The following is a 26,309-nucleotide window of genomic DNA, read 5'->3' on the forward strand; positions in this document are numbered from 1 at the left end:
CTTTCCTTCTCCAGGTGCTTGGGGACCCAGCGTTCTAGATTTCCTTTAATACAGAGATGGCGAGTTTTGACACCGTACTGATGACCCGGAAGAACACTGGGGCGTGTAGATTTACTCTTCGTGCTAAGACCCCTTCGGGACCAAACCCTAAATGCAGGCTGAGGAGCGTTTGGCAAGACTCCTGGCCTTGGCCAGCCGCAGACCCCAATTCGTGTCCCCCCAGCCCTGGGAGCCTGACGCGGTGCAGCTGGGCCTCTTATTGTCCTCTTCCATACTGATGAGGTTTTGGGGGGGACGGTGGGGTTCGTGGGGTTCGCAGCTGACCGCCAAGAGAGAATTCTTGAAGACAGCTTTGGTGCAAAAAGGTGGTTTTATTAAAGCCCGGGGACAAGACCCGTGGGCAGAAAGACCTGTCCGGGATCAGGAGGAGACTCTGGTTATATACTAGGGATTGGGGGCGGGGGGGGGGGGGGGGCAGGTAAAGTCCAGTGGAAGTTTCCAGTGAGATTTTCATATGCTAAAGACTCCCAGGACACTGGAGGCTTAGCTACAGTCAAGCTAAGGTTGTTTTTCCCTCCAGCAAAACATCGGCACTGAGACAGCAGGGAGTTCTGGGGAAATGTTTTCCTCTGCCGGCCTCCGGTATTTGTCGATCCGCGGCAGGTTACAAGAAAACTTAATTCCACCTGCCATCTCCTTCTGCCTTTGTTCCCCACATGTGGAAGGGAAGGTGATGTTGGGGCTCCGGGAAACGGAGTCTATAGGTTTCTGGAGATGAGGCTGTTGATAAGATTGCCTTTTTCTTGTAACTTACTAAGATATTTGCAAACTGATCTCTATCAGTCACGCACTTGGTTTTCCCCTTTCCTTTGTCCTCGGGCAGCCAGGAGTGCCTGAGGAATGTCACACGTGTCCCACCTGGCGGGGAGGGGGTTCCAGCCCAGCCGGAGGAGAGCCCTAAACGCAGGCTCTGCTTTCTGGATTTCCATCTTCTCTCAGACCTTTCTCACCACCTTGTTTCTCCCTGGCGCTTCTAGGAAGATGTTTAAAACCCTCCCTCCAGCTGTCGCCCTATCGTTGGTGTTTCCATGACGTCATCTACGATTATTTGCAGGGCAGGGACGCCTTGTCCCGTCGGATGCAGAGGAACATCCGCTGTAGCTGGGCTATGGGTGACAGAGCACAGCCCCCTCGGCCCTCAGGGACTTCTCTTTCCAGGATACAGGGCTGTCTTCTCCCTTCTTGTTTATCCAAATCACACCGCTGTTCCCTGGGGAACTATCTTCTGTATCTGGACTTGGTTTTAAGAACAAAAGCCAGAAGGCATTGCCGGCACATTCCTGTTTCTTGCCCGGCACGAAGTCCTTTCTCCGCCTTAAAGCTAACTGCTTGGTGCGCCCCTGCGGGGAAGGGGAAGCAAATACAAAAGAACGCCTTCAGTATTCTCCAGCCACATGTGTGTCCGACTTGCATGGGATTTCAGTTAAGGAAAGATTAAAAGGTAAATACTATGTGTGACTCTTTTAAAAACGTTGAGCCAGGCTGCCTGGGATTTCAGTCTGGGCTCCACCGCGTTCTGGGCTGGGAACCTGACCCTGCACATCTTTATGAGTCTCTGGCCTCTCTTTCTTCTTATGTTTATTTATCACACACACACACACACACACACACACACACACAGTGTGAGTGGGGGAGGGGCAGAGAGAGAGGGAGACACAGAATCCGAAGCGGGCTCCGGGCTCTGAGCTGTCAGCACAGAGCCCGACGTGGGGCTTGAACCCATGGACTGTGAGATCGTGATCTGAGTGGAAGTCGGACACTTAACCGACTAAACCACCCAGCCCCTTCCCACTCCCACCCCCCACCCCCAGTCTCTTCTCACTGCTTAATCAACTGGTAAACCTCTACTGGGTCAACCTCTGAGTTAAGCGCTGCGATTATCCCCCTGGGCACTATTTGAAGTGCCCGGCCCAGGTATTATTAATCTTCAAGACACCTGACCTGCTGCCTTCTGGAGAACAAAAAAGTGGAATCAGAGATTCTGTAACCGGCAGCCTGGGGGGGTGGGGGGCGCATTTGGGTGTCACCCGCATCCTGCCATCCCGGAGAAGGGGCGGTCCCCGAATACTTACTGGCAGGTGCAGATGGCAAACGAGGGACCCAGGCTGATGATGGATCTGGATGGGGGCCGGTGGGCTGGGGTTGGGGTGGCGGAGGGTGGAGAGAGACTACGCATTTTAAGTGACAGACACAAGGGAGTGTTTCCCAGCGTTGATGCTGAGAGACCTCAGGCCTAAAAGACCAGAAGGAGAGAAAAGATGCTTTATTCTAATAAATCAGTGTGGGAGAGCTCAAACAAAATGTTCTTGTTCATTCTGAATGAGTATTGGCCCGCTTAAGGCTCTGAGAAGAACTGGGGGGAAAGAAAGGAGAGATCATTATTTTATCCTCCATTCTCCTGGATGAAATTCCTGCAGGAAGGACTCTGTTTCCTTCCGATGCCTCTCCACGGTGCTGTTCTTCATGCGCACACTAGAAAGCGGATTCTTTCTCACCTCTTAGGAAGTGCTGGTGTTGGGGGACGGAAATGATAAAAATATAAGCAGAAACTAATGACTAAGAAACAGAGAGCCAATAGGATGTGTTGCGTCAGTAGCTGATTCTTTAAAAATAAATGAGTACCATAGTCGATCTCTGCCCGATCGAATCAGGAAAAGAAGAAAATAGATTAAATTAAGAAGAAGGAAAAGGACATCAGAGATACAAGGAGGGCGTTCTGAAAGCCGGAGAGAATGCCGTGCGCAGTTTTATGCTGGTAGACTGGAAAATCTCCCTGGAATGGACGATATTCTATGAAAGTCTCCAAAATGATGAAAGTGGAAATAGCCGATCTGGGGTAAAACTGTCATTCATCATCCCCGTTACCTAATACCAGAAATCACGGCCAATTAAATTTAACGAGAAAATAATCAGTAGGTGGGTGTCCTCAGTGAGGAGACAGACGTTCGTTCTTATCTGCCCAGGAAATGTGGCTCTAACTGGACATCCCCAGGAGAGCACCTGCAGGAAACTACCGGAACCATGGATAATTAGGAATTGCAGCCCATAATAAAAGAGGGCGGAACCCTGCAATAATCAGAGAATAGAAGGTGAACGGGACACGGTTGAACCAAGGGAGCACAAGAAGAAAGGCACCAGACCTGTGCGAAGGAAAATCTAAAACTTGACTGCGGAGCAGGGCCGGGACTCGTGTGTGGGGTACGTGTGAACTGTCGCATCACGCACGCATTTGCACAGCAGTTCGTGAGTTCGAGCCCCGCGTGGGGCTCCGTGCTGACAGCTGGGAGCCTGGAGCCTGCTTCAGGTTCTGTGTCTCCCTCTCTCTCTGCCCCTCCCCCGCTCATGTTCACACACGCGCTCTCTCTCTCTCTCCCAAAAATAAATAGTTAAAAAAATTTTTTTTATCGAGAGCAATATGAATCATGAACACAAAAAGGCATTTTTCTTTCTCTCCTTCATTGTTCCCAAAGGTCAATTCATGTTAGGAAGCCCATTCCCAGTGGAATCGTGGCCAGCCCCTCTGCGGAGAGGCAGGATGTGCGGACTGCTTTTCCTTTAGCAGAGCACAGAGAAAATGGACAGCCGAATGACAGGGGAGGAGAAAACAGCTAACGTTTTCATAAATTCCGAAAGGCCTCACACGGGGTATCGTGACCGTTTAGCATCACTGGGAGCCCCAGACTCAGCAGAGACCACGCTCACTCACTCTCCAGCCCTCCCGAGGGCCAGCGGGGACGGGGCTCCTACTTGACCTTGCAGGGCAGCTCCCTTTCCCCGGACCCAGGCCACGGGAGCCCCGCTGCCTCTGGGGAAGAGAACAAAAGACACCTTCCATCTGATGACGCTGGAAGAAGAGCCAATTGAGCCCAAAGGAAGCAGAAGGAAACAATCAAGGCAAGGACGGCGATCGATGACACGGCGGACAGAAACAGGGAGTAAATCAATGAAATAAAAACAAATGGGACTTTGCAAAGATCAGTGAAACGGACAAAGCCTCTAATTCAGATGCTCAGAAAAAAAAAAAAAAAAAGGACACAAACCATGAATATTACATACCAGAATCACACAGACTTCAAAAAGAGAATAGAGCAATATTAGGAAGCATTTCATGTAAACAAATTTGCTAACGTGGGTAAAGCGGAAACATTCCTGGAAAGACACACACACACCTGAAACTCACTAAAGAAGAAATCGATGACCAGGTAGTCGAATTGCCCCCCTGAAGAAACAGAAGCCGCTACCAAACTCTGTGAACACAACTCCAGGCCCAGAGGGTATCTATCCTACAATCTTACACAAACTCTCTCAGAAGACAGACAGGGGCAGAGCTCCCAGCCTGTTTTATGAGGTGAGCGTAACCCCAACAAGAAAGACACCGCAGAAAAGGCAATCAAAGACCAACAGCCCTGCTCGTAACAAACACGAAAGATACGTTAAAAAAGATATTAACAAGTCAGATGCAACATTTTACAAAAGGGATAATGCTCAATCACCAAGTTGGATTTAACCCAAAAGGTAGGCTCGGTTTATCATTGGAGACGCTATCGGCTTAATTCCCCATATTCACAGAGGAAAAGAGGGAAAAAATATGATTGTCTGAGTCGCAGAAAAAGCATTTAGCACTCATTCAGCATCCATTCATGATTTAAAAAAAAAAAAAACAGAAAACTCTCACAAATTTTAAAAAGTCCCTCTCACGGAGGGAGGGATGGAAATTTCACGAGTCTGACAAAGAGCATGTATGAGAAACCTTGTACTTAACATCACACCCAGTGGTGAAATATCAACCACGTTCCCCCAAAGATCAGCAATAAGGCAAGGCTATTGGCTCCCATGACTCCTGGATAACATTGAACTACAAGTCCCCGCAATGTAAAGCAGCTCGAAAAGGAAACCTAAGAGCACAAAGAATGAAAAAATGGACAGAGACTCTCTTTGTCTGCAGACGACATGATTGCTAGGTAGAAAACCTTAAGGAGTTTGGGAAATACCTACCAGAACTATGAACCGAATTTAACAAAGTCACAGAATAAAAGCAACTAGAGAACTTAGCTTTGGTCTCAGGCATTAGCAACAAACAATTGCAAAATGAAATTTCTCAAAAGATTCCATGTGCGATAGCGTCAAGAATTGCAAAATCCTTTCGTGATACACGTGTAAGGGCCACTAACTAAAAACCACAAAACCGTGGAGAAAACAATGAAAAAAAAAAAAAGTCCTAAATTAAGTGGGAGAGGAACCACATTCCTGTATCAGACTCAACATTAGGAAGATGTCAGTCTCAAGCACTTTCCTCTGTAATTCAATTCGTCCCCCATCAAGGTCCCAGCAGGCTTCATTAATAGAAATTGATGGAATGATTCTAAAACTTATATAGAACTGAAAAGGACTCAAAATAGATCTACGGCGATAGAAATGTTCTACTGAGCATTGTAAATGTGATTACTGTATGTGAGGAACCAAATCTTTCCGTTTTACTTAATTTTAGTGATTTAAATAGCCACACATGGGTCCAGTGACCCGCCACACTGCACGGCACAGACCTGGAGCGTCTAAAGCAACCTGGGGAGGCAAGACAACTGCAGCATTCACACCCCCCCCCGCCCCCCGCCCCGGGTTCAAAGCTTACTGTAAAATCACAGTAATCGAGAACGATAGTTGGTCACTGGATTTAGATAAAGTCACTAAAGCCATCCAATGGAGACACAGAAAGTCGACAAGTGTTTCGAAGACAATTGGATATCCATACGGGGGAAAAAAAACAAAACAAAACACATTTCAACCCTCATACCATCCACAAAATATTTACTTGAGACGAATCAGAGACCTACATGTAAAAGTCAAAAGTACATTTAAAAAATTTTTTTTTTATTTAAAAAAAATTTTTTTTTCAACGTTTATTTTATTTTTGGGACAGAGAGAGACAGAGCATGAACGGGGGAAGGGCAGAGACAGAGGGAGACACAGAATCGGAAACAGGCTCCAGGCTCTGAGCCATCAGCCCAGAGCCCGACGCGGGGCTCGAACTCACGGACCGCGAGATCGTGACCTGGCTGAAGTCGGACGCTTAACCGACTGCGCCACCCAGGCGCCCCAAAAGTACATTTTTTAAGAAGAAATTAAAGAGTATCTTTTCATCGTGTGGGTTGACAAGTTTTTTGAACTGGGGTTGGGGTGGGGTGGGTAGAGCACTAGGGAGATTTCTGGCTGGTGATGTTCTGTATCTTGATAGGGGCTTGGCTGACAGCTGTGTGTGCATTTTTCAAAACCCGCTAAACCGTGGACCTAAGACCGATGCTTTCATTGTCTGTGAATTAACCCCCAGAAGCAAAGAACTGTAAACAGATACTGAAGTCTAGTTGGTGCCATGCATTCTCAGGTCCTTTGGAGTGAAGTGTACTCACATCTTTAACCTACTTTGCTACACATTCAAGAGATCTATGAAGGATGGGGAGAAGGATGGATGGATGGATATGCGATACAGGAAATGTAGCAAAATGTTACTGATAAAATCTAGTTGGTGGACACATGGATGTTTACTACACAGTTTTTTTCCCAACTTCTATTATGTTGGGAATTTTTCATAAAATGTTGGGGGGAAAGGAAGATATACCAATGGCTGGTACCAAAAAAAAAAAAAATGCTTAGCATTAGAAATCAAGGAAATGCAAACTAAAGCCATTATGAGATGCGATTAAATGCCCACCAGAAAGGCTGAGATTAGAAATGAGTGGCAGTGTCTTCTGAAGCAAAGACAGAAAGGTACATCATCATGAACTCTCACACACAGCTAACACCAACAGAAAGGCTGGCCGTTTCTTATACTTGATACACCTCACCTATGACCCAGCGATTCAGCTCCTGGGTATTTACCCAAGAGAAATGGAAGCACAGGTGCACAAAAAGACTTCTAAGGAACTGCTCACAGCAACTTCATTCATGTTTGCCCAACCTGGAAATGGCCTAGATGTCCATGAACATGGTCTACCCGCAGCATGGAGCACTAATCAGCAATAAGCAAGAATGAACCACTAACGTATGATGCCCACATGGATGAATCTCAGATACAACGTGATGAGCAGAAGAAGCCTGGATACAAAAGAGCGCACGCTCTAGGAGTCCATGTGTATATTAAGTTGCAGCACAGTCCAAGCCAATCCGTGGGCGTAGAAATTGAAAGAGCGGTGGCAGAGATGAGAAGAGACCATCTGGGAGAAGGCACGGGGAACTCTCTGGAGTGATGGAAATTCTCCGTCTTGATTTTGGTGGTGGTTATATGGGAGAGACATTTGTCAAAACACATCAAAGAATGAATTTAGGTTCTGTATGTAAATTCTATCTGTATCACTGCACGTAAATTTACATCTCAATTTTTAAAAAAATGAATATATATCACAAGCCAGGGAAGAATAGCTATGAAAGTTACATACCTCCATGTAATGAAACATTATGAAATCCTTAGCTTAGCTGCAAATAACATTTTTAACAACATGGTAAAACACGCATCATATGAGGTCAATTTTATGAAGGACACAAAATTGTAATATTCAGTGTAATCCCCAAGCTGGAAAAAAATAACAACTATTTCCTTGAGTCTAAGATGCTATTGATCTTAGGACTAAACACAGATTTTAGGGGCATCCGGGCGGCTCAGTCGGTTGAGAGTCCAACTTTGGCTCAGATCATGGTCTCAAGGTTAGTGAGTTCTACCCCCGTGTTGGTCCTCTAGTAAGGACCTGCTTGGTATTCTGTCTCTGTCTCAAAAATTAATAAACATTAAAATAAAGACTAAACACTGATTTTAATAACTTTTCCTCTGTGATTCCTCGACCAAGTTTGAGTCTGAGCCCCCTTCACCTTCCTTGGGCCTCCACTCGGATATGGAGAGACCATATGGAGAGATTCTCCACTTGGAGAGACCACACCTACCCTCCTTCCCTAATATGATAAGCAGGTGGCTTTGTTATTCTTCTCTCACAAGAATGAGTTTTCCAATGGGACAGTGCCTCTGTCTTACCATTACCTCTTCAGCTTCTAGAACATCACCTGGCATACAGCAGGTACACAGTCAATGGGCTATTGTGTTTGTTTTTCTTATTCAGATTCCGAAGGTTCTTCTAAACCACTCCAGGCAGCTGAAATGCTCGGGGCAGCATCACTCTGACTTGGTGATTTTCGTGTCCTCAAACCTCCTTTAGGATTGAGAATACCAGTGTTTTTCTCTGCTTTTCCTATTTTCTTATTTTATAGCTTTATGAGGGTGTTTTTTTTCATAACGTAAGTAAATTACGTGTAACTGCTTTATCGAAGAGTCTCAACTTGTTAGGAATATAAACAGAAACAATTTCATTTCTTCCCAACCCCTGATCCGAGTGGGATCTGCCGGAACCCCCCCCCCCCCCCCCCCGCTTCCAAGATTTTCTTCTCATTTTTGTCTGCAGAACAGTCTCTTGGTGTTTAAGACTGGGCTCTGTTTGTTTCTTTTTTTTTTTTTAATTTTTTTTTTCACCGTTTATTTATTTTTGGGACAGAGAGAGACAGAGCATGAACGGGGGAGGGGCAGAGAGAGAGGGAGACACAGAATCGGAAACAGGCTCCAGGCTCCGAGCCATCAGCCCAGAGCCTGACGCGGGGCTCGAACTCACGGACCGCGAGATCATGACCTGGCTGAAGTCGGACGCTTAACCGACTGCGCCACCCAGGCGCCCCTGGGCTCTGTTTGTTTCTAAAGAATGTTCAGCTCAAACACAGTTTGGGACCTTGTCCCCTTCCTTCTCCGTGGGGCTGGCTAGAGCTCTCTGGAGGCCTGGTGGCTGGAAGGGGCTGGCGAGGCCTTCTCTCGACTGGACCTCACTCGGCCTCGCCAGGCCACAATGACCCCCATGTTGGGGCCGCTCAGGGGAAGAAGGCATGTTCACTCCACCCTGGCCACCCGACCCCGCTCCCATCTGCCCACCTCTGCTGGTGATGCCCCCAGGGAGGGGGTGGCAGTCACAATCACTGCTCTGATGCACGCTTTCTTCTTTGCCACATCCTGTGGCCATCCTGGCGGCCCTCCCCCAAACAGCGACTCGGGCCCGGGCTCCCTCCATTGGATGCTACTCGGTTTCCAAGGGCGCCTTGCCCATGGGCCCTGGTCAAACTGGCAGAAGGGGAGGGAGCGTGGAAGACGCTTCCCACCCAGGGGGAAAGGGAGCTTTTGGTGCAGGAAGAAGAGAAACCAAGTTTGGTGAAGAACCAGCCAGGCTGCGCAAGCTTCTGGTCCTGGTAGAAGGAAGGGCAGGTGTAATCCCTTCGGGCGTGGGCGCTCAAGGCTTGTCAGCAGCCGTCTGAATCCAGAATATATACTGTTATTCACTGCCTTTTCTTCTCGTGTGTGAGTCTTGGCTGCAAGAGGAAAAGCCCAGCTCAATGCCCTGCCTCAGCCATTAATGGCTTTTCCTGACAGGTGGAGGCCGTAGCAGATGTCCTGAGCCCCGGGTGGCCATTGGAGACTCATGGGCAAATCACACGAGCCTTTCCCAGCGTTGAAAATGCTGATCTGGGGCGCCTGGGGGGGCTCAGTCCATTGAGCGTCCAGCTCCGGCTCAGGTCATGATCTCACAGCTCGTGAGTCTAAGTCCCGGGCTCTGTGCTGACAGCTCGGAGCCTGGAACCTGCTTCAGATCTGGGTCTCCCCCTCCGGCCCTTCCCCACTCGCACTCTGTCTGTCTGTCTGTCTCTCTCCCAAAACTAAATAAACGTGGAAAATAATTTTTTTTTTTAAAGAAAAAGAAAATGCTGATCAATCACCTGAGAGGGCTGGCAGTTTCGATCAGTTTGATTGTGGCACTTGGGGTGTGACCAGCAGGTTTCTAGGGACACACTGCTGTTTGGAATCCAGAAGTCTCCATGGCTACACCCAGAAGCCATGGAGCCTAGGGAAGGACCCCTGACAGAGGCACCAGGGTCAAGCCGTTTGTGATGCGGGGGTCTATCGGTCGCTTGGGGGTTCAGGGAGGCTGCGGGAGATAGTTAGGGTCACAAGCTGCTTCCTGCCCCCAGGAGCCTGCCCACTGGGGTGGGGAGATCTCAGGAGCAGAGGCTGGGGTAGGGGAAAAGGGGGAGCAGCCACGCTGCCCGAGAACCAGCCCCACGGGACAGTGATGGGTTTCCGATGGCTCCTGGTGAAGACCAGCGACAAGCCAGGTGGCACTGGGTGCCAGGGCCTGGGCAAGCCACACCGTGGGGTCTGCCAGCCAGACAACCGTCGGGGACCCGTTTAATCTTGTGGTTTCAGGCTCTGCCCTCTCAGTGGGAATTTCCCAGCGGGAGGACAGGCAAGTGAAGGGTCTCCTCCCGGCCTTTGTTCGTGCAGTAGGGGGAGAAGGCAAAGCTACGCAATGTTAGAAAGTCGTGGATAATACTCTTATTTGCCGGGGATAAGATTATACGGAAATCCAAGAGGATCAACTTTAAAACTTGTAAAAAAAAAAAAAAAATTAAGATATCGTACAATGGCAACATGAAAAATAATGCAGCATCAGCCTCTCTAATGCAGCCCGTGCAAAACCCATTGGGGAGAAAAAAGAGATGTGTGTCATTGGCGACAGGAAAAAAATGGCATCTGTTTTAAAAATGGCACCCACGTGGGGGCGTCAGGTGGCTCAGCTGGTTAAGCGTCGAACTCTCGGTTTCGTCTCAGATCACCATCTGAGGGTCGATCTCAGGGTTGGCGAGCTCGAGCCCCAGGTCAGTCTCTGCACGGAGAGCCCAGACCCTCCTTGGGATTCTCTTTCTCCTCTCTCTCGGGCCCTCCCCTCCTGGCGCGCACACTCTCTCTCCCTCTCAAATACATTTACAAAAAAAAAAAAAAAAAAAATGGCACCAATGTGGATAAAAATACAAACTTCATATGGGACCGAAAATAGGATGTAAATGAATGGAGGACTGTAATCTGTTCCCAGAATGGATGAGTGAGCATCACAGTGATGTGCATTTTTTTTCCCCTGAAGACGTTTATAGGATTAATTAAATTCTTATAAGAATTCTAACGCAATTTTGTTTCATTCTAAGGTTTACCTTTAACAACCCACATTTGTAAGAGCAGATGCATACGTGCTTGTACGGGCTCGTGTGTGTGCCTGCGCTCGAGTGTGTGTGTGCAAGTGAAAAAAAGCTAGGAGGGAATATATAGAAATGTTAACTACGTTTCTCCGGGTGGCGAGTGTGCAGAGTTTTAATCTTTTACATATTCTATATTTTCTAAGTTTACGCTATGCATACTACCCTGCACTACGGACGCTATCATAATCCAAACAAGTCAACAAGTACTAAGTGATGACGTTCGCCAGAGAGAGATCGAGGGAGGATAGAGAAAAACTTGTAGCCCGCGCGGAGGTGGTGAGCGTCCTCGGGAGTGGGCGGCGGGAGGTGGAGGCAGGTGCAGGGACCGCGCACCTGCGGGGCCTCGCTGCCCCTGGGCTCCGGCGGAGAAGCCCGGCCACGATGGTTTCCGTGGTCCCCGTGGGTCCTCCCGGGGGCACCCTTGGCCCTGACCTGCTCGCTCTGGGCCGCGCACCGTGTGGGGTGCCTCCTGGACCCCCGGGTGCTGAGCTGCGGCCCCGGGCACGGTGGGCAGCTGGCCTCCGGCCACAAGTGCAGGCAAAAGGCTGGAAACCTTCCAGGCCCCACTCGCTGGGAGATGCACACGGCTCCCAGTTACCACTGCCTTTCGCAGTTGAGGTGTCTTCATTTCTGATCTGCGGGATGCTCCCTTTATTACATTCAAATGCTTGTGTCCATACGTCCAGTAGTGTGTGTGTGTGTGTGTGTGTGTGTGTGCTGCTGGTGGTCTTTCCTGTCCTGTGCCTGGAGCTGAAGAGGGAGGGTCCGGCACAGACCCGGCGGTGGCCGGGACAACGGCCCGCGTCACACGGGAGCTGCAGCGGGTAGAGGTGAGAGACTAGACAGACAGTGGCGAGGAGGCAGGCAAAGAGGGATCCGGCGACCAGGTCTAGGTGGCGGGAATGGCGCTTCCAGCCGCGTGGCGGTGGACAGTGACTCGCCCGCTCTGGACCCACGTCCCTGCCGGTCAGGTGCTGTGAGAACACCAGCACTGCCTCGGGCTGCAGAGGGGACGTGGACAGAGTCACGGGAGACGGCACGGCACCGACCACACAGTACACTCCCGGGACAGCCTGGCAGTTAGGCTTCCCGTGAAAGTCAGGAGCAAGACGGAGGACAGCAGTAGCAGCAAATGGCATCGGGTGGGACAAAACGCACACTCAGAGCAACGGAACAGAATACAGAACCCAGAATGGACCCACAAACGTATGGCCAACTCATCCTTGACAAAGCAGGAAAGAACATCCAATGGAACAGAGACAGTCTCTTCAGCAAACGGTGCTGGGAAAGCTGGACAGCGACTTGCAGAAGAATGAACCTGGACCACTTTCTCACACCAGACACAAAAAGAAGCTCAACACGGATGAGAGACCTAAACATAAGACAGGACACCATCAACATCCTCGAGGAGAAAGCAGGCAAAAGCCTCTTTGACCTTGGTCGCAGCAACTTCCTACTCAACACGTCTCCGGAGGCAAGGGAAACAAAAGCAAAAATGAACTGTTGGGACCTCATCGAAATAAAAAGCTTCTTCTGCACAGTGAAGGAAACAATCAGCAAAACTACAAGGCAACTCACGGAATGGGAGAAGGTATTTGCAAATGACACGTCAGATAAAGGGTTAGCATCCAAAATCTACAAAGAACTTATCAAACCCAGCGCCCAAAAAACAAATAATCCAGTGAAGAAATGGGCAAAAGACATGAAGAGACACCTTCCCCAGGAAGACACCCAGATGGCCAACCGACACGTGAAAAGATGCTCAACACCACTCATCGTCAGGGAAATGCAAATCAAAGCCACAGTGAGATACCACTCACACCCGTCAGAATGGCTAAAACTAACAACTCGGGCAACAACAGATGATGGCGAGGATGCGGAGAAAGAGGAACCCTTTCCCACTGCTGGTGGGAAGGCAAACTGGTGCCCCCGCTCTGGAAAACAGTGTGGAGGTTCTCAAAAATTAAAAAGAGACCTACCCTACGACCCAGCAATCACGCTACTAGGCAGTTATCCACGGGATACAGGGGTGCTGTTTCGAAGGCACACAGGCACCCCCGTGTTTCTAGCAGCACGATCCACAATAGCCAAAGGATGGAAAGAGCCCAAACGTCCACCGATGGATGAGTGGATAAAGATGTGGTCTATATACACAATGGAGTATTACTCGGAGATCAAAAAGAATGAAATCTCGCCATTGGCAACTACGTGGCTGGAAGCGGAGAGTATGACGCTAGGTGAAATTAGAGAAAGACAAAAATCATATGACTTCATTTATGTGAGGACTTTAAGAGACAAAACAGATGAACATAAAGGAAGGGAAAGAAAACTAATACAAAAACAGGGAGGGGGACAAAACGGAAGAGACTCATAAATATGGAGACCAAACTGAGGGTTACGGGAGGGATTGTGGGAGGGGGAGGGGCTCAATGGGGGAGGGGCACTAAGGAATCGACTCCTGAAACCATTGCTGCACCATAGGCTAATTTGGATGTAAATTAAAAAAGCAAAATATAAATGAAAAAATAAATAACGTTGGGAAGTTCTGGAAACTCGGATAAAAGGAGGCCACAAGGTCTGAATGATGGGACAGATGGTCACAGGCCACCATCCCCGGGACGCAGACTCTGAGACGAAGGTTCGCCTGCGAGACGTTTACTGGGAAGCGGTCTCCAGGTCAACACCGGCGGGGAGGGAAGGGAGCAGGACTGGTCGGGGAGAAGCCGGTGTGGTCCCAGTCTCCAGGCCGGGCAGTCCCGCGGGGGGCTCTGGGGTCACCCCGTGTGGACCAGCCCTTGCGTGTATGCAGCCACAGGGAAGGAAGCAGGGCCGCGGTGAGACGGTGCCTTCATCTGCAGAACTGCCCGAGAGGGTCGGCCACCGACGCCCCCAGCGCCGGGTCAGTGAGCGCTTCGGCCCTGGACGGGAGCCTGGGTGGCGCACTGCATCTGTTCTGGAGGCAGACAGTCGCCATTCAATGGAGATGCTGCTGGGCGCCGTGAAACCCCGAAGGGATCACTTGAAAGGCACACAGGCTACCCCGTGCTCCGCGAGGTGGTCCAATAAAAACCCCACCAGACTCTCCTGTCAGCAGCGGTGACCTGTCAGTCGGTATAAAGGACACTCGCGACAGGAGCGTAATGACGTCAGGACCACATTCCCTGGGAACCATTCAGCTGCCAGCATGCTTACTGCAATTCCATTTGACGATGACAATTGCAGGCGAGTTACCTCCCAAAAGGAAGGGGGTGGTGCGAGCCCGGTGCGGCAAATCCAGAGACAGAATAGTATTCATTTATCAACCGTATTTTCAAAAAACGTCATGATGTTGGCAAGTTCTCATCCCATATTAAGTGAGGGGAAAACAAAACAAAACAAAAACAGGCTAATGAGCATGTACAGCGTGATCCTGTTTTGTAACGAAAGGAAACAGGACAAGTGGGTGTGGGGCTGGCTGGAGGTTCCAGTTTTCCTTGGCAGGTGGCCTGGGTGATGTGGACCCAAGACTCCCAGCTGTTGTCTGTCGTGCTGTCCTTCTGGTCAACCACCGAATGTCTCCCCAGGCGGCTTTTCTGTCAGCCCCCGGGGCTGGGTGCTGGGGACACGCACGCATGGGACACCAGCTCTGCCCTCTAGGAGCGCGCCGTCTAGTGGGGGAGAGAAACATTAACGTGACGGTGTTTAATAGCTGTAAGCCTGGGGTGGGTGTGGGGTGTTGTTCCAGGAGGGCTTCTAGGAGGAGGAAATTTGACCCCGGTCTTTTCGCGGGACGCAGAGCACGAGGGGAGGCAGGAGGCAGGACTGAAGGGGGCGGACTGAGGGCTGTTAGGAGAAGCATGGGAAGGCCTGGGGAACAGAGCAGGTGCGGATGAGGGACGTAAGGTTCCCGGCCCGGGGACGACACGAATAGAGCCAACACTCACCGAGAGGGAGACTCAGCGGGCCCCGGGACAGAACTCCTCCAGACTGGGTACCTTCGAGCGCAAAGCAAGAGCAGGGGTCACGCAGCCACTGAGGAGGCAGGCCTTGTTCCAACCCGGGCTCCTGGTCTCAAGCTGGGCCACACTGCGGGGGGTGGCTGGGGGACCTCAGCTCCGTACCTCCACTGTCAGGCGGGGTGGGTGGCTGGGACCCTGTGACCCTCTTAGCATCGGACGTCTGGGGCCAGCCAGTAGGATGCTAGTGTGTCCCGCTGGATTCTAGACCTTTCCGTAACAGAAGACACCGAATCGGCAAGACTAGCCAGTCGAGGCACAGATTTTAACCCCCGTTCCCAAACCACCACCCGTCATAGAGAAGCAGTTAGCGGAGGCCCCAAGGGCAAGGGCTTGGGCTGGCAGGAGGAAGGGGCCGCCCGGACACGGCCTTCCACCCTCCACACCACTCACCAAAGCAGCCGCGCCTTTCCAAGCTCCGCACCTGTTCCCAAGATCTGGGGAAACCTTAGAATGAATTGTTAAGCTCATCGGGTGAGGAAGATTAAGAAGGCCTCAAGGGGGAGAACCCTCCTGGATAGGAATACAAAGAATTATAAAACCGAAGCCGTTTTAAGAAGGGAGGCAGAGGGGGATCGGTGCATCAGCAGAGAACAGAAAAGCCAGTGCCGGTAATAGAGAAGACTTTCAAACGTGACGAGGGAGGGAAGCAACACACAAAGAATTAATGGGCGATTAATTGATTATAGATGATTAATTAATACAGGATTTCAGGACGTTTAAGTATTTGGAAGGAAGTCCATTTAGAGCCTCACCTCCCACTATACGCCAGACTAATTCCAGAAATAACCGTATTAACTCTAGGAGGAAAAGACCTTCCACTTAAAACGCTGAAAGGAGCCACAGAGGAGCCAGAAGGAGCCTATGCTCAGCTCTTCTCCGACCAGCGGCTCTGAGTGGGCAGGACCCTGGCCGGGGGCCTGTGATGACCAACGGGTTCTGCAACGACGCTCGAATCTTCTCCGCCTTTTCCACTCTCCCTCACGAGTGCACTCAGAGGGCATTTCTCAGAGGCTACCTGATAAGTGATCTTGCAACAGATTAAGTGCTGAAGCGGGTGTGAGACCCCAGCTGTCTTCTATGCAGCCAGGCACCGAGGAAGTTTGCCGACATGGAAAACAACGCCGCTCTTCTCGCTCGCTTTTTTCTTTTGTTTTGTTTTGGGAAACACAGTTTTCTCTAAAATAGGCCACGTCGGTCCTCATGTAATGAGTTTACTTTCCAAATAGTATTTTCAAACAGTCTCCAATTTAATTTACAATATGGTTAAGTGTTAATAAGCGAGCTCTACGTAAGCAAGAGGCTTTGGGGTCCTAAGGGGATTTTTAATGGCGCAAAGGGATTCGGAGACGCGAAGGCTGGAGGACCGCTCTTGGTCTGCAGGCGTGATGGCCGCGGCCTGTCTCCCCCCCGCCCACAAACCCCCACCACCCAGCACAGTCACTTGTACACCCTGGCAAAGGGTTACTGAGCGCCTGCGGCGTGCCGGGCATGGTTACGGGTACAACGATACAGCCGAGAACAAGAGGGACAAAACACATGTGCCTGCGTTGTGTCTGTCGTTAGAGTCTAACGACAGACAAACCGGTCCAGCGGCAGAGTGGGCCGGCTGTTCCAAGAGGTCAAAATTTCAGTCACACGCACACGCACACACACACACACACACACACACGCACCAAAGTAAAAAGCTGGACACACGAGCAGCCGGTGTGACACGTGACAGGTTAATATCTTTAATATATAACGAGCTCATACAAATTTATTGGACCCCAGTAGATAAGAGCAAAGGACGCTGACAATCCACAAAAGAGGAAATACACCTGCTTAACACGGAAAAGATGTTCGACTTGGCTAGAAAAGCAAAGAGACGCAACCCGAAACGCAGTGCTACGTTTCGTGATCAGATCAGCCAACGTTCGGCCAGGTGATAATGCTCGGAGCTGGCCAGATGGTGTAGCGGGCACGTACATCCTTGCTGGCGGCAGTGTCGTCAATGGATACAGACGTTTCTGGAAACCATTTGGTCAATAGGTGATGAGGGGCTCAAAGGTTTTCGTATCAATTCGATAGTCCCACCTCTGAGAATCTAGCCTAAGGAAATAACTCGACAGCGGCGGAAAGCGTGATGCATGAAGAAATTCTCCCATTTCTGAGCGCGAGAGGTTAGAAACGGCACGGGTGACCAACCACGGGCACTCCCGTCCGGCTGCGTGACGGCTTACACGGCCATTTCAAACTAAAGTTAGCAATAACACGTACTGGGGGAGAGCCCCTGATAGAAGTGAAAACATCTACACGATACCGTATCATTACAGAAGGTAGTGTCACAACTATGTCCGAACAGAAAGAAGAAAAACCATGATGGGGGGGGGGGGGGGGGAGAAGGGAGAGGCCTGGGGGGAGAGCCACCAAAATGTTAAAATTTTGCTTTTTCCACTTTCTCCCTCATTTTCCAAAACTTCTAGAAGGTGTAGGCTGGCGTTGATGATGAAAAGACCTGGTAAGCGCGCGGTTACTTGTTCACGGGAAGGAGTTCGTGATGGGTCCCTCCCATCCCTTCGACCGCGTCTGCAGTGCGCCATCCGCCATCACACCCCACGCTGGGACCCCGAGGGACGACAGGGGGTCGTCAGCTCTCTCCAAACCGCGGACCTGTCCTACACCCAATCCTCTCCCTACGTTCGCAAGCCACCACGGCTGCCGGACTCGGCGCTCGGCTCTTCCTTCGGCAGAGTCGTCTTGTCCTCAGCTCTAAGCCCCCCGTCTAATGCTTCCCGGCACGGGGACCTTATTCCTCCCACCTAAACTCTACTGCTGGTGGTGGCCCCAGGGGGTGTCCTTCTATACAAGTCTACGGCTTGCCCCCTTAAGGCAGCCTAAGCAAGCGCCCAACGTCATGACTATTTCTCGTCCCATGGGCCGAACCGCCAGAACCGCGGTCACCCAGCGAGCGGTGTGTCCCCCTTGACCCGGGAAAGTCTTACCAGCGCCTTCTCGGGGCTTTTTGCACCCCCGTCATCGCTTACTCATCATATACTTACCTGGCGCCCCTGCAACGGGTCTTTGCTTTTACCCAGACATCACCAGAATGCTTTAGGTCATTAAGTGAATCCCAAGGTCGCGCTATACATTCAGCCAGGAACGCACCCCTTGTTCGAAATGCCATCTCAAACGATGCCCTGTTACACCCCGAAGGCTTACTTACCAGAGGGGGTATCGTGTAGACCAGAAAGGTCACGATATAGTTCGAGTAATGTCAACACCATGAAAAACATAAAGCGTCCCCCCACATGCACTGTGTAACACTACTAACTGCCTGTCCCTTTGAGAAACCAATACCTGTTCTCTGCAATTTAGAGAAATTATAACCCCCAAGTATGTACAAAGCAGCTCCCCTCCCCCGCTTCCTTCTCCGGCTCGACCCTCCCGGTCACGTGGTCTGGCTCTCGGCTGCACGGAGTTCGGGTCTCCCCCTCTTCCGCTAGCGCCACGGGCGTGGGGACTCCCCATGGGGGGCCGACCCCCTGGGCCGCTCGTCTACTCATTTCCAAAGTTGCAGGTAGCGGTCAAGGTCGCAGATGTGCAATGGCACCCGTCCCCGGCCCGCAGACGCCAAGCACCCACAGGTGAAACCCAACTCCCCAAACCAAAGGAAGCTGGGGCAGCAGCCTGGACCGGGCACGACAGCGCCCCCCGGGTCGCGTGGCCAGCCTGGCTCTCGGCCCCGCCGCGGGCGGCGCAAGCGCGGCGGACTCCCACGTGCCACGTGGGCGGGCCCGGGCTCGGCGAGCTGGCACAGGTCCCGCCCCGCTCCCGCGCGAGGGCTCCCACCCTTGCCGAGCTGGGCCACGTGGAACCCTTGGAGGTGTCTGTTACCCCCTGCAGGCCGCCTTGCCCCCCCCCCAGGCGCCCGTACCCCCTCCTCGGAGGGGCGCCTCCCCCTAGCAGGCAGACAGTAGGGCACTGAGCACAAAGAGAAAGTGATCTGTACACGCCCCACCAGAGGTTCCCCCCCCCCAGAATGGTGGCCCCACTGTGTGTCCTCCCCCCAGTCATGCTTAAAGAGCACCATGGTCCCACCTGAACAGCCGTGGCTGGAATCCAGGGGGGCCTGAAGCCTGTTTTCAGGCAGTTGTTCAGCAGGGCAATTGGGCTAACAAGAGTTTGCAGCGAGTGGGCGGCAGGGGTCCACGGACCCCAGCAGCCACTGAATATCCTTGACCTTGCAAGGCAGTGGCCGCTTCAAGAACGCAGTCACCTTCCCCAGCATCATCGAAACTCTTAGGAAGAAAGGATGGACCCCAGCACCCGACCTCTGGGTATCCCGACGCCCAGGTCTTCGGGTGGGCACTGAGGCTCTCCTTCCGTGGTCAGGCCGGGACCGTTCACCACAGGGCGGAGAGACCCAGGGCAAGACACCCCGTCTTCCCCCCGTGGTCCCGGCGGTCCCGTAAACGCGGTTCGTTTGGCATTGAGTATGGCGAGCGCATCACGGTCCAAAGGGCTTGGCCAAGGCTCATTTAGAAAGTGACTTCAGGGCGTCCCCTGTGAGGAAGCGAAAGGCCGTCCACCTTAAGAGGTACAGCTTTGTCCCTCAGAATTAGGACCCGAGTGCCAGTTCTGTACCGTCCCCACATTAGGACCAGGGTAGACCGCAGCTCTTTCCCCTCACAGATGCCACCAAGGCCTTGGCGGGGCTGCCGGAGGCGAGGGCCCCTACCGGAAGTGCTTAATGAGGCGTCCCAGAGGATCTGGGTCTCCAGCTACGAGTCCACGCTTTCTTAGACCAAGGCTGGGCACCCGATGGACAGCCCAGGCATGGGCGGGGGGGGGGGGGGGGGGCATGCTACACACAGGCTTTGGAGACCTACGGACGGTGTGGGTGGCTGAAGGGGCTGAGGCGAAGGCCCCATGTCACCTGCGTGGAGACGGGAACAGGTCTCAAGCTAGACAGGGCTGCCACCAAGTGATACGGGGCAAAGAGGAGGGGGCGAGCACACGCTGGGAGCCGGTGGGGATTCCCACTGGAGGCCGGGGGCGGCGGAGTGAGCCCCTGGCACCCACCCCTCAGCCGGCCGTGGGTCTCAGGCATGGATGTGGGTGAAATGTGCGGTCTCTGGTGGCTGGATGAAACTGCTCAGCGATCCAAAGCCACAAGGACCTTCTGTGGCAGGTGAGTTCCAGATCCCCAGGATTCCCCGCGCTGTCGGAACTCTGGCAGCTGAAGCCAGGCGCTACTGGCGTGCGTCCTCTGGGGGCCCCTCCCTTAGCCGCATGAGCGGTCTTTCCCAGTGGCGACGGGGGGGGGGGGGGGGGGGGGGGGGGGGGGGGCGTACTGACTACGTGTCCGAGCGCAGGGTGAAGCCTGCCCCCCAGAAACGCTGGCACTACGCTCCCAGCAGCGAACACGCGGCCAGGGCTGGTGATCGCTAGGGGTGGGAAGCCAGACTCCCCTCCCCAGGGCCCCCAAACAAGGCACCGGCCCGGCCCAAGCGGCCGTCCTCGGGCATCAGTGAGCTCGTCACCCCCAACAGGGCAGCCGGGGGTGGGGCTGCCACGGGGGCCCGCAGAGGGCAGAGGAGGAGCCTCGGGGAACCTGGCGAGGCCGGGAGAGGTCAGCCCAAACGGTCCGCGGCAGGCTGCAGAGTCGCTGTGACCGGGTAGCCGAGCCGTGGTCGCTAGAGGAGCCGGGGTTGCAAGCAAGAGAGGGGACACATGCGCTCTAGGTACAAAGCTAGCACAGGTCACTAGGAAGCCAAGAGGGTTAGAGGGCGCCCAACAGTGAGGAAGGAAGATCTCCTTGTGGAACAGGTCGGGAGAGGCAGGGAGGAAGGTGTTCAAACCAGGGCGATGCCGTTGTATGGACGTCTCTTCTAGGGCGCAAAGGGTGTGCGTATGCTGTCTGCGTGGCGGCAGATGCGACCAGGGTGGTGGCCCATTCTTAAAGGTTCCGGGCTCGGGTGGGCAGGGCCGGAGCTGGGCTGGTCCCGTTGGAGGCTGGGTGCACGGGGCAGGGCCCCGTGCCCGTGGCAGCCAGCTGGCGGCACAGCATCTGCCGCTCCCGCACGGCCCGGTTAGAGGCAGAAGTCTTCCGGATTTGGGCGCGCCGCGCATGCCGCAGTGGAGACTTGTAGGTTCTCCGCAACTCTGCCAGGAATCCCTGATAGTTGTTTCGCAAGGGGCTGTCGGGTTGCATGTGGGGGATCGCCCACTTCTCCGCCTCCCCGGTCAGCCGGGACACAAGGAACGCCACGCGCTCGGCCTCGCCCGGGAAGCGGGAGGCCTGGAAGATCATGAACCTGTCCATTTGCATCAAGAACCCTGCCAGCTGGCCCGGGTCTCCGGAGAAGGGCTCGGGCAGGGAGGTGGGAGGCGTGGTCATCGGTCGGGTCCCGTTGGAGGTAATCGCCGAGATGGGCGGGGTGATCTGCAGGGCCCCCGGAATCCGGGCCCTGGTGCGTAACAAGGTCAGCTCTGCCATCACGCTCTCCAGCATGTTGGTGAGATTGGCCTTCTCTGCCCGCAGGGTGGAGGCCTCCCGCCTCAGCGCAGAGTTGGTGAGGCGCAGGGAGGTCAGGGTGTCGATGACGTCATCCATCTGGGCATTGGTAGACGCGGCAGAGGCTGGGGTTTCAGCTTTTGATGTCTGGGGTTGGACCATGTTGGCCAGAGGGCAGCCAAAGGCCGAGACCGGTGGGCTGGGAGAAGGGGGCACGCGTAGCCCAGAACCTGAGGCCCTGCGATGCTAAAATGGGGGTAGGCCCAGACGGGAATCGGGGAGAGGGCGGGGTGCAACACGCAGGGTGGCCGAAGAGGGCAAACAAGAAGAAGGCAGGGCGGTCGGAGCCCAGAGGACGAGCACAGCGGGCGCCGGGCAGGTGGCGCAGGCCCTGCGGACGCCGATTCCGGAGGCGGCTCCTTTATCGCGGACCTCGCCCGGCCAGCGCGGGCTGCACAGGGGGTTGGACTGTTCTGGGCCCTGAGGGAGGAAAAGATGCTTTAGAAAACGTCTGGGACTGCGTAGACAGGGGCAGAAGGAAAGGGCGCGGCGTGGGGGAGGGAGGCGCCCGGGCCCGAAGCCCCCTCCCCGCGCGGGGCCCGGCGCCCACCGTGGGCAGAACAAAGGGCGGCTGCACCTGCGGCGGCGCGGGGGGCCTGGGACGGGCGGCGGGCGCGTACCTGGGTCTCCCCGGCTTCCTCCGCGGCTCCGTCTGCCGCGCCGGCCGCGACCAAGATGGCCCGATCGGGGGACGCGGGCGGGCCGATGAGTCACGGCGGCGGCGGCGGCCCGCGGAACTGCTTCCCGGTCAGGTCAGGCCGGGGCGGCGGCGGGAGGCGGGCGCGGGCGGCCTCGGGCGGGAGCACGAGCGGGGGCCGGGGCCGGGGTCGGGGTCGCAGCGGAGGGAGGGCGGGTCGCGGGCGGCCGGGGCGCGGGCCGGGCCGGGCGGGCGGGGCGGCGGAGGCGGCGGCGGGAGGGCCTCAGCGCGCGGGCCCCGCTGGTTGCCATGGAGACCGCCCGCTCCCGCGGGCGCGGCGGCGGCCGAAGCCCCGCCCCGGAAGTGGCGCACGCAGCCCCGCCTCCCAAGGCTACGTCTCGGCGTCCTTCCGCGGCAGCCAATCAGCGACGTCCGGGATGGCTGTGTTGTTTATTATTGGGGTGGATGCCTTCCTGTGTTTGTAGCTCTTCCTAAGGCTGCCCCCAAAGGTCTTTGCGTATATGTTGTAATTATATATTTTTCGTGACGCTGGCTTTTCGTAATGTGTCTTGGATACAAATTCAACGAACCACATGTTCACTGTAGCGAATTTTGATGTCAGAGAAGTCTTAAAAAAAAAAAACAAACACTTTGTATCGCTCAAGAGTCCCTCGACCTGAAGAGAACAAATAGTAAAATTTCTGTAGTCCCACCCGGTCATTTTTTTCTTTGATATAGTCTATTACCGCATGTTACTTTTTGTACCTCCTGAACTGGTTTCGAACCGTGACGTGTGAGCAGTTTCCTATTAAAGCTGTTTCAAAAGCATGACTTTCAGTGAGTGCCTGGTAATCGCATATACCGCAATTATTGCCCCTGAAATCGCATGCCACAACTTATTAATCGCTCCCCTTTTGATAGATCTCTTATTTCCGTGCGGAAGTTTTATAAACCGTATTTGTGTCTAAGTCCCAGCCCTTCCCCTGACAAGTTCTCCAGGGTCATCAATCGCCAAGGAGTGAAATTACTGGGCCAAAGGGTACGAGCCATTTCAGAAACTCCGGGGTCTGGATGCTTTTCCCGCTTCACCTTGCTGTGCTGCTTCCGAGTGGTCAACTCCAGGCCGGGACACGACTGGAGAGAGAAGACACCCAGCGTGCCAGTCTTTCCGGGACACGTCTGCGAAGAGGCTGAACCCCTGACGGAAGTGCCTGCTACAATTTCAGGTGCTGAAATTTACCCTGTGGATCTTAAATTCCCAGGGGCTTTGAATATTAGCTACACCCTGATTTCAGGAATGATAAAACATAAATTCGAAGAAAGACGTAATTTATTTGTATTTCGCATTATTTCGGGTAGGATACAAAGCGTCATCGCGTAAAAGCAGTGACATAAAAGTTAAAAGAACTTCAAAAATAAAAACAGGGGCAGAGTATTTGGCTTCTGATCCAGTTAATCTCTGGGTCATGCCCACGCTCTGAGATAGCCCTCTCTGCTACAAACGCAGAACAGCGAGAAACTAGACAAAGAAAGTATTGAGAGGATCTGGCTGGGCTCAAAAGCAAGATGAACTCCACTGTGGGCAGAAACACAAACTGCTGAGTACTGATAAATCCATGGTCCGGGGACATAATGGGGCCATAGGCCTGGCAACAGAACCAGGCTTTCTCTTTGAAGCTGGGGGAATGCGGGGGTCACCTGTATGCCAGAAAGGAGTCTGGAAAATCTACTCTGACCGTTTCATGGGACCACAGCTTCTGTGAAGGTGTAGCCTTGGGACCAGGAAGAACACACAGTACCACGAACCTCACGACCCCTGGTTTGACAAGTAGACTCTAGAAGGCCAGGAAGGGTGAAGCAACACCACCAATACAAAACATGTTCTGTACTGTAGAGCAGGGCATTATGGGAGCAACCCCAAACTGCTAAACTGGGCAGGAAGGGGGCTCCAGGCAGTAGGAGGGTTGAGTACACAGAGAATGCACACACACACACACAGAATGTAAAAGACAGCCTTTTACCCAAAAATGAACCTAAAATGCAAAACTAAAGCCCATGAAGACATCGAATGCTAAGAATAATGGCCGCCAAAATGAATAATCGTAATATAAATTAACTCTAGGTGAAATTTAATTAATAGAACAGTGTAGGGGAAAAAAGACTTTAAAGGAAGCATGTTTAGGGGACTCCTGGGTGGCTCAGTCGGTTAAGCATCCCACTTCGGCTCAGGTCACGATCTCACGGTTCGTGGGTTTGAGCCCCACGTCGGGCGCTGTGCTGACAGCTCGGAGCCTGGAGCCTGCTTCGGATTCTGTGTCTCCCTCTCTCTCTCTGCCCCTCCCCGGCTCGTGCTCTGTTCCTCTCTGTCTCAAAAATAAATAAACATAAAAAACATTTTTAAGGAAGCATATTTAAGATCCTCAATGAGGGTAATGAAGGGATAACATTTGTAAAAAGAACAGACATGGGGAAAGGGCCAAGAAGGCAAAAATGTCACAGGATGAGGTGGCTATGAGAAAGTACCTTCCAAAAGGCAATAAAGTCAACTTCCATTTCCAGGAAGATGGAGTTCTTTCAGCAAAGCACAACAGAAAATAATGAAAAGAGAGAGAGAGAGAGAGACCTTAAAAAGTGGAGAGAAAAAGGCAGATTGGCTAGATTGTTCAGGACCCAAGGACTGACACAGCAGTGAGTTCCCTGAGAAGTTTGCATCACGTATCTCAGAGCCGGAGAAACTGGCAATCTGGAAATGCCAAAGGGTGCAGACAGACACGTTCCCCACAAGAGCCTGCTCTCAAGCCAAAGAACCAGGAAAGATACCCCCTAAGAAGACAGAAAACTTTTAGACAATAATCAAACTCTCCAAAGTCAAAGACAAAGAGAGAATCTTGGAAGCAGCAAGAGGGAAGCAAGTGATTCAGTATAAAATGTCATCAATAAAATGAACATCTGGTTTCTCATCAGAAACCATGGAAGCCAGAAGGCAGTGGGAGGATAGATTTCAAAACGCGGAAAGAAAAGCCTATCAACCAAGAATTCTATATTCAGCAAAACCAGCTTTCAAAAGTGAAGGAAAAATTAGGACATTACCAAGTAAATAAAAACTGGAGGCCATTCATCCCCAGTAGACCCGCTCTGTGAAAAATAATAGAGGTCTCAAAAAAATATGTAAAAGAAACAAGGAAATTAAAAATGGTACACTACAAAATATCCGCTTCACGAGAAAGAAGGCAGTAATGGAGGAAGAGAGGAACAAACAAACAAAAAAATAGAACAGATAGAAACCCACAAAACAACAGATGTAAATCCTACCTTCTCAACAATACATTAAACATAAATGAATTAAACACTCTAGTTGAGGGGCGCCTGGGTGGCGCAGTCGGTTAAGCGTCTGACTTCAGCCAGGTAACAATCTCGCGGTCCGTGAGTTCGAGCCCCGTGTCGGGCTCTGGGCTGATGGCTCAGAGCCTGGAGCCTGTTTCCGATTCTGTGTCTCCCTCTCTCTCTGCCCCTCCCCCGTTCATGCTCTGTCTCTCTCTGTCCCCAAAATAAATAAAAAACGTTGAAAAAAAAATTTAAACACTCTAGTTGAAAGGCCAAGATTAGAAAATGGAGTTTTTTAAATTTTGTTTTTTTAATGTTTATTTATTTTTGCAACAGAGACAGAGTGCAAGCAGAGCAGGGGCAGAGAGAGAGACAGAGAGAGAGAGAATCCAAAGCAGGCTCCAGGCTCTGTTCTGTCAGCCCAGAGCCCGACTCAGGGCTCAAAGCCACGAGCCACGAGATCATGACCTGAGCCGAAGTTGGATGCTTAATTGACCGAGCCACCCAGGCGGCCCTGAAAATGGAGTTTTTTTAATGATCCGACTCAATGCTATTTACAAAAGACACCCTTTAGGTTCAAAGACACAAATAAGTTGAGATTAAATGAATGGAAAATGATATAAAAGTA

General features: G+C 52.4%; 1 protein-coding gene and 1 long non-coding RNA gene across 2 annotated transcripts; both read right to left on the minus strand.

The window, feature by feature from the left end:
• Positions 1-13,805: 13,805 nt before the first annotated feature.
• Positions 13,806-16,274, minus strand: LOC122472883. Its single transcript, XR_006294542.1, has 2 exons — positions 15,090-16,274; positions 13,806-14,813 (listed from the first exon to the last, which is right to left on the minus strand). It is a non-coding gene; the product is annotated as an uncharacterized LOC122472883 (long non-coding RNA).
• A 597-nt stretch (positions 16,275-16,871) lies between these two features.
• RTL6 (retrotransposon Gag like 6) lies at positions 16,872-22,607 on the minus strand. Its single transcript, XM_043562868.1, has 2 exons — positions 22,341-22,607; positions 16,872-22,140 (listed from the first exon to the last, which is right to left on the minus strand). Exon 2 carries the CDS (start codon positions 21,820-21,822, stop codon positions 21,103-21,105), a length of 720 nt encoding a protein of 239 aa, XP_043418803.1. The 5' UTR covers positions 21,823-22,140; positions 22,341-22,607; the 3' UTR covers positions 16,872-21,102.
• Positions 22,608-26,309: the final 3,702 nt, after the last annotated feature.

This window comes from Prionailurus bengalensis, chromosome B4 (genome assembly GCF_016509475.1).
Source record: "Prionailurus bengalensis isolate Pbe53 chromosome B4, Fcat_Pben_1.1_paternal_pri, whole genome shotgun sequence".
NCBI classification, from domain to species: Eukaryota; Metazoa; Chordata; class Mammalia; order Carnivora; family Felidae; genus Prionailurus; species Prionailurus bengalensis.

What these genes read in the sequence shown, in the direction of transcription:
- RTL6 (XM_043562868.1), bottom strand. Translation starts at nt 21,822, where the DNA reads ATGGTCCAACCCCAGACATCAAAAGCTGAAACCCCAGCCTCTGCCGCG.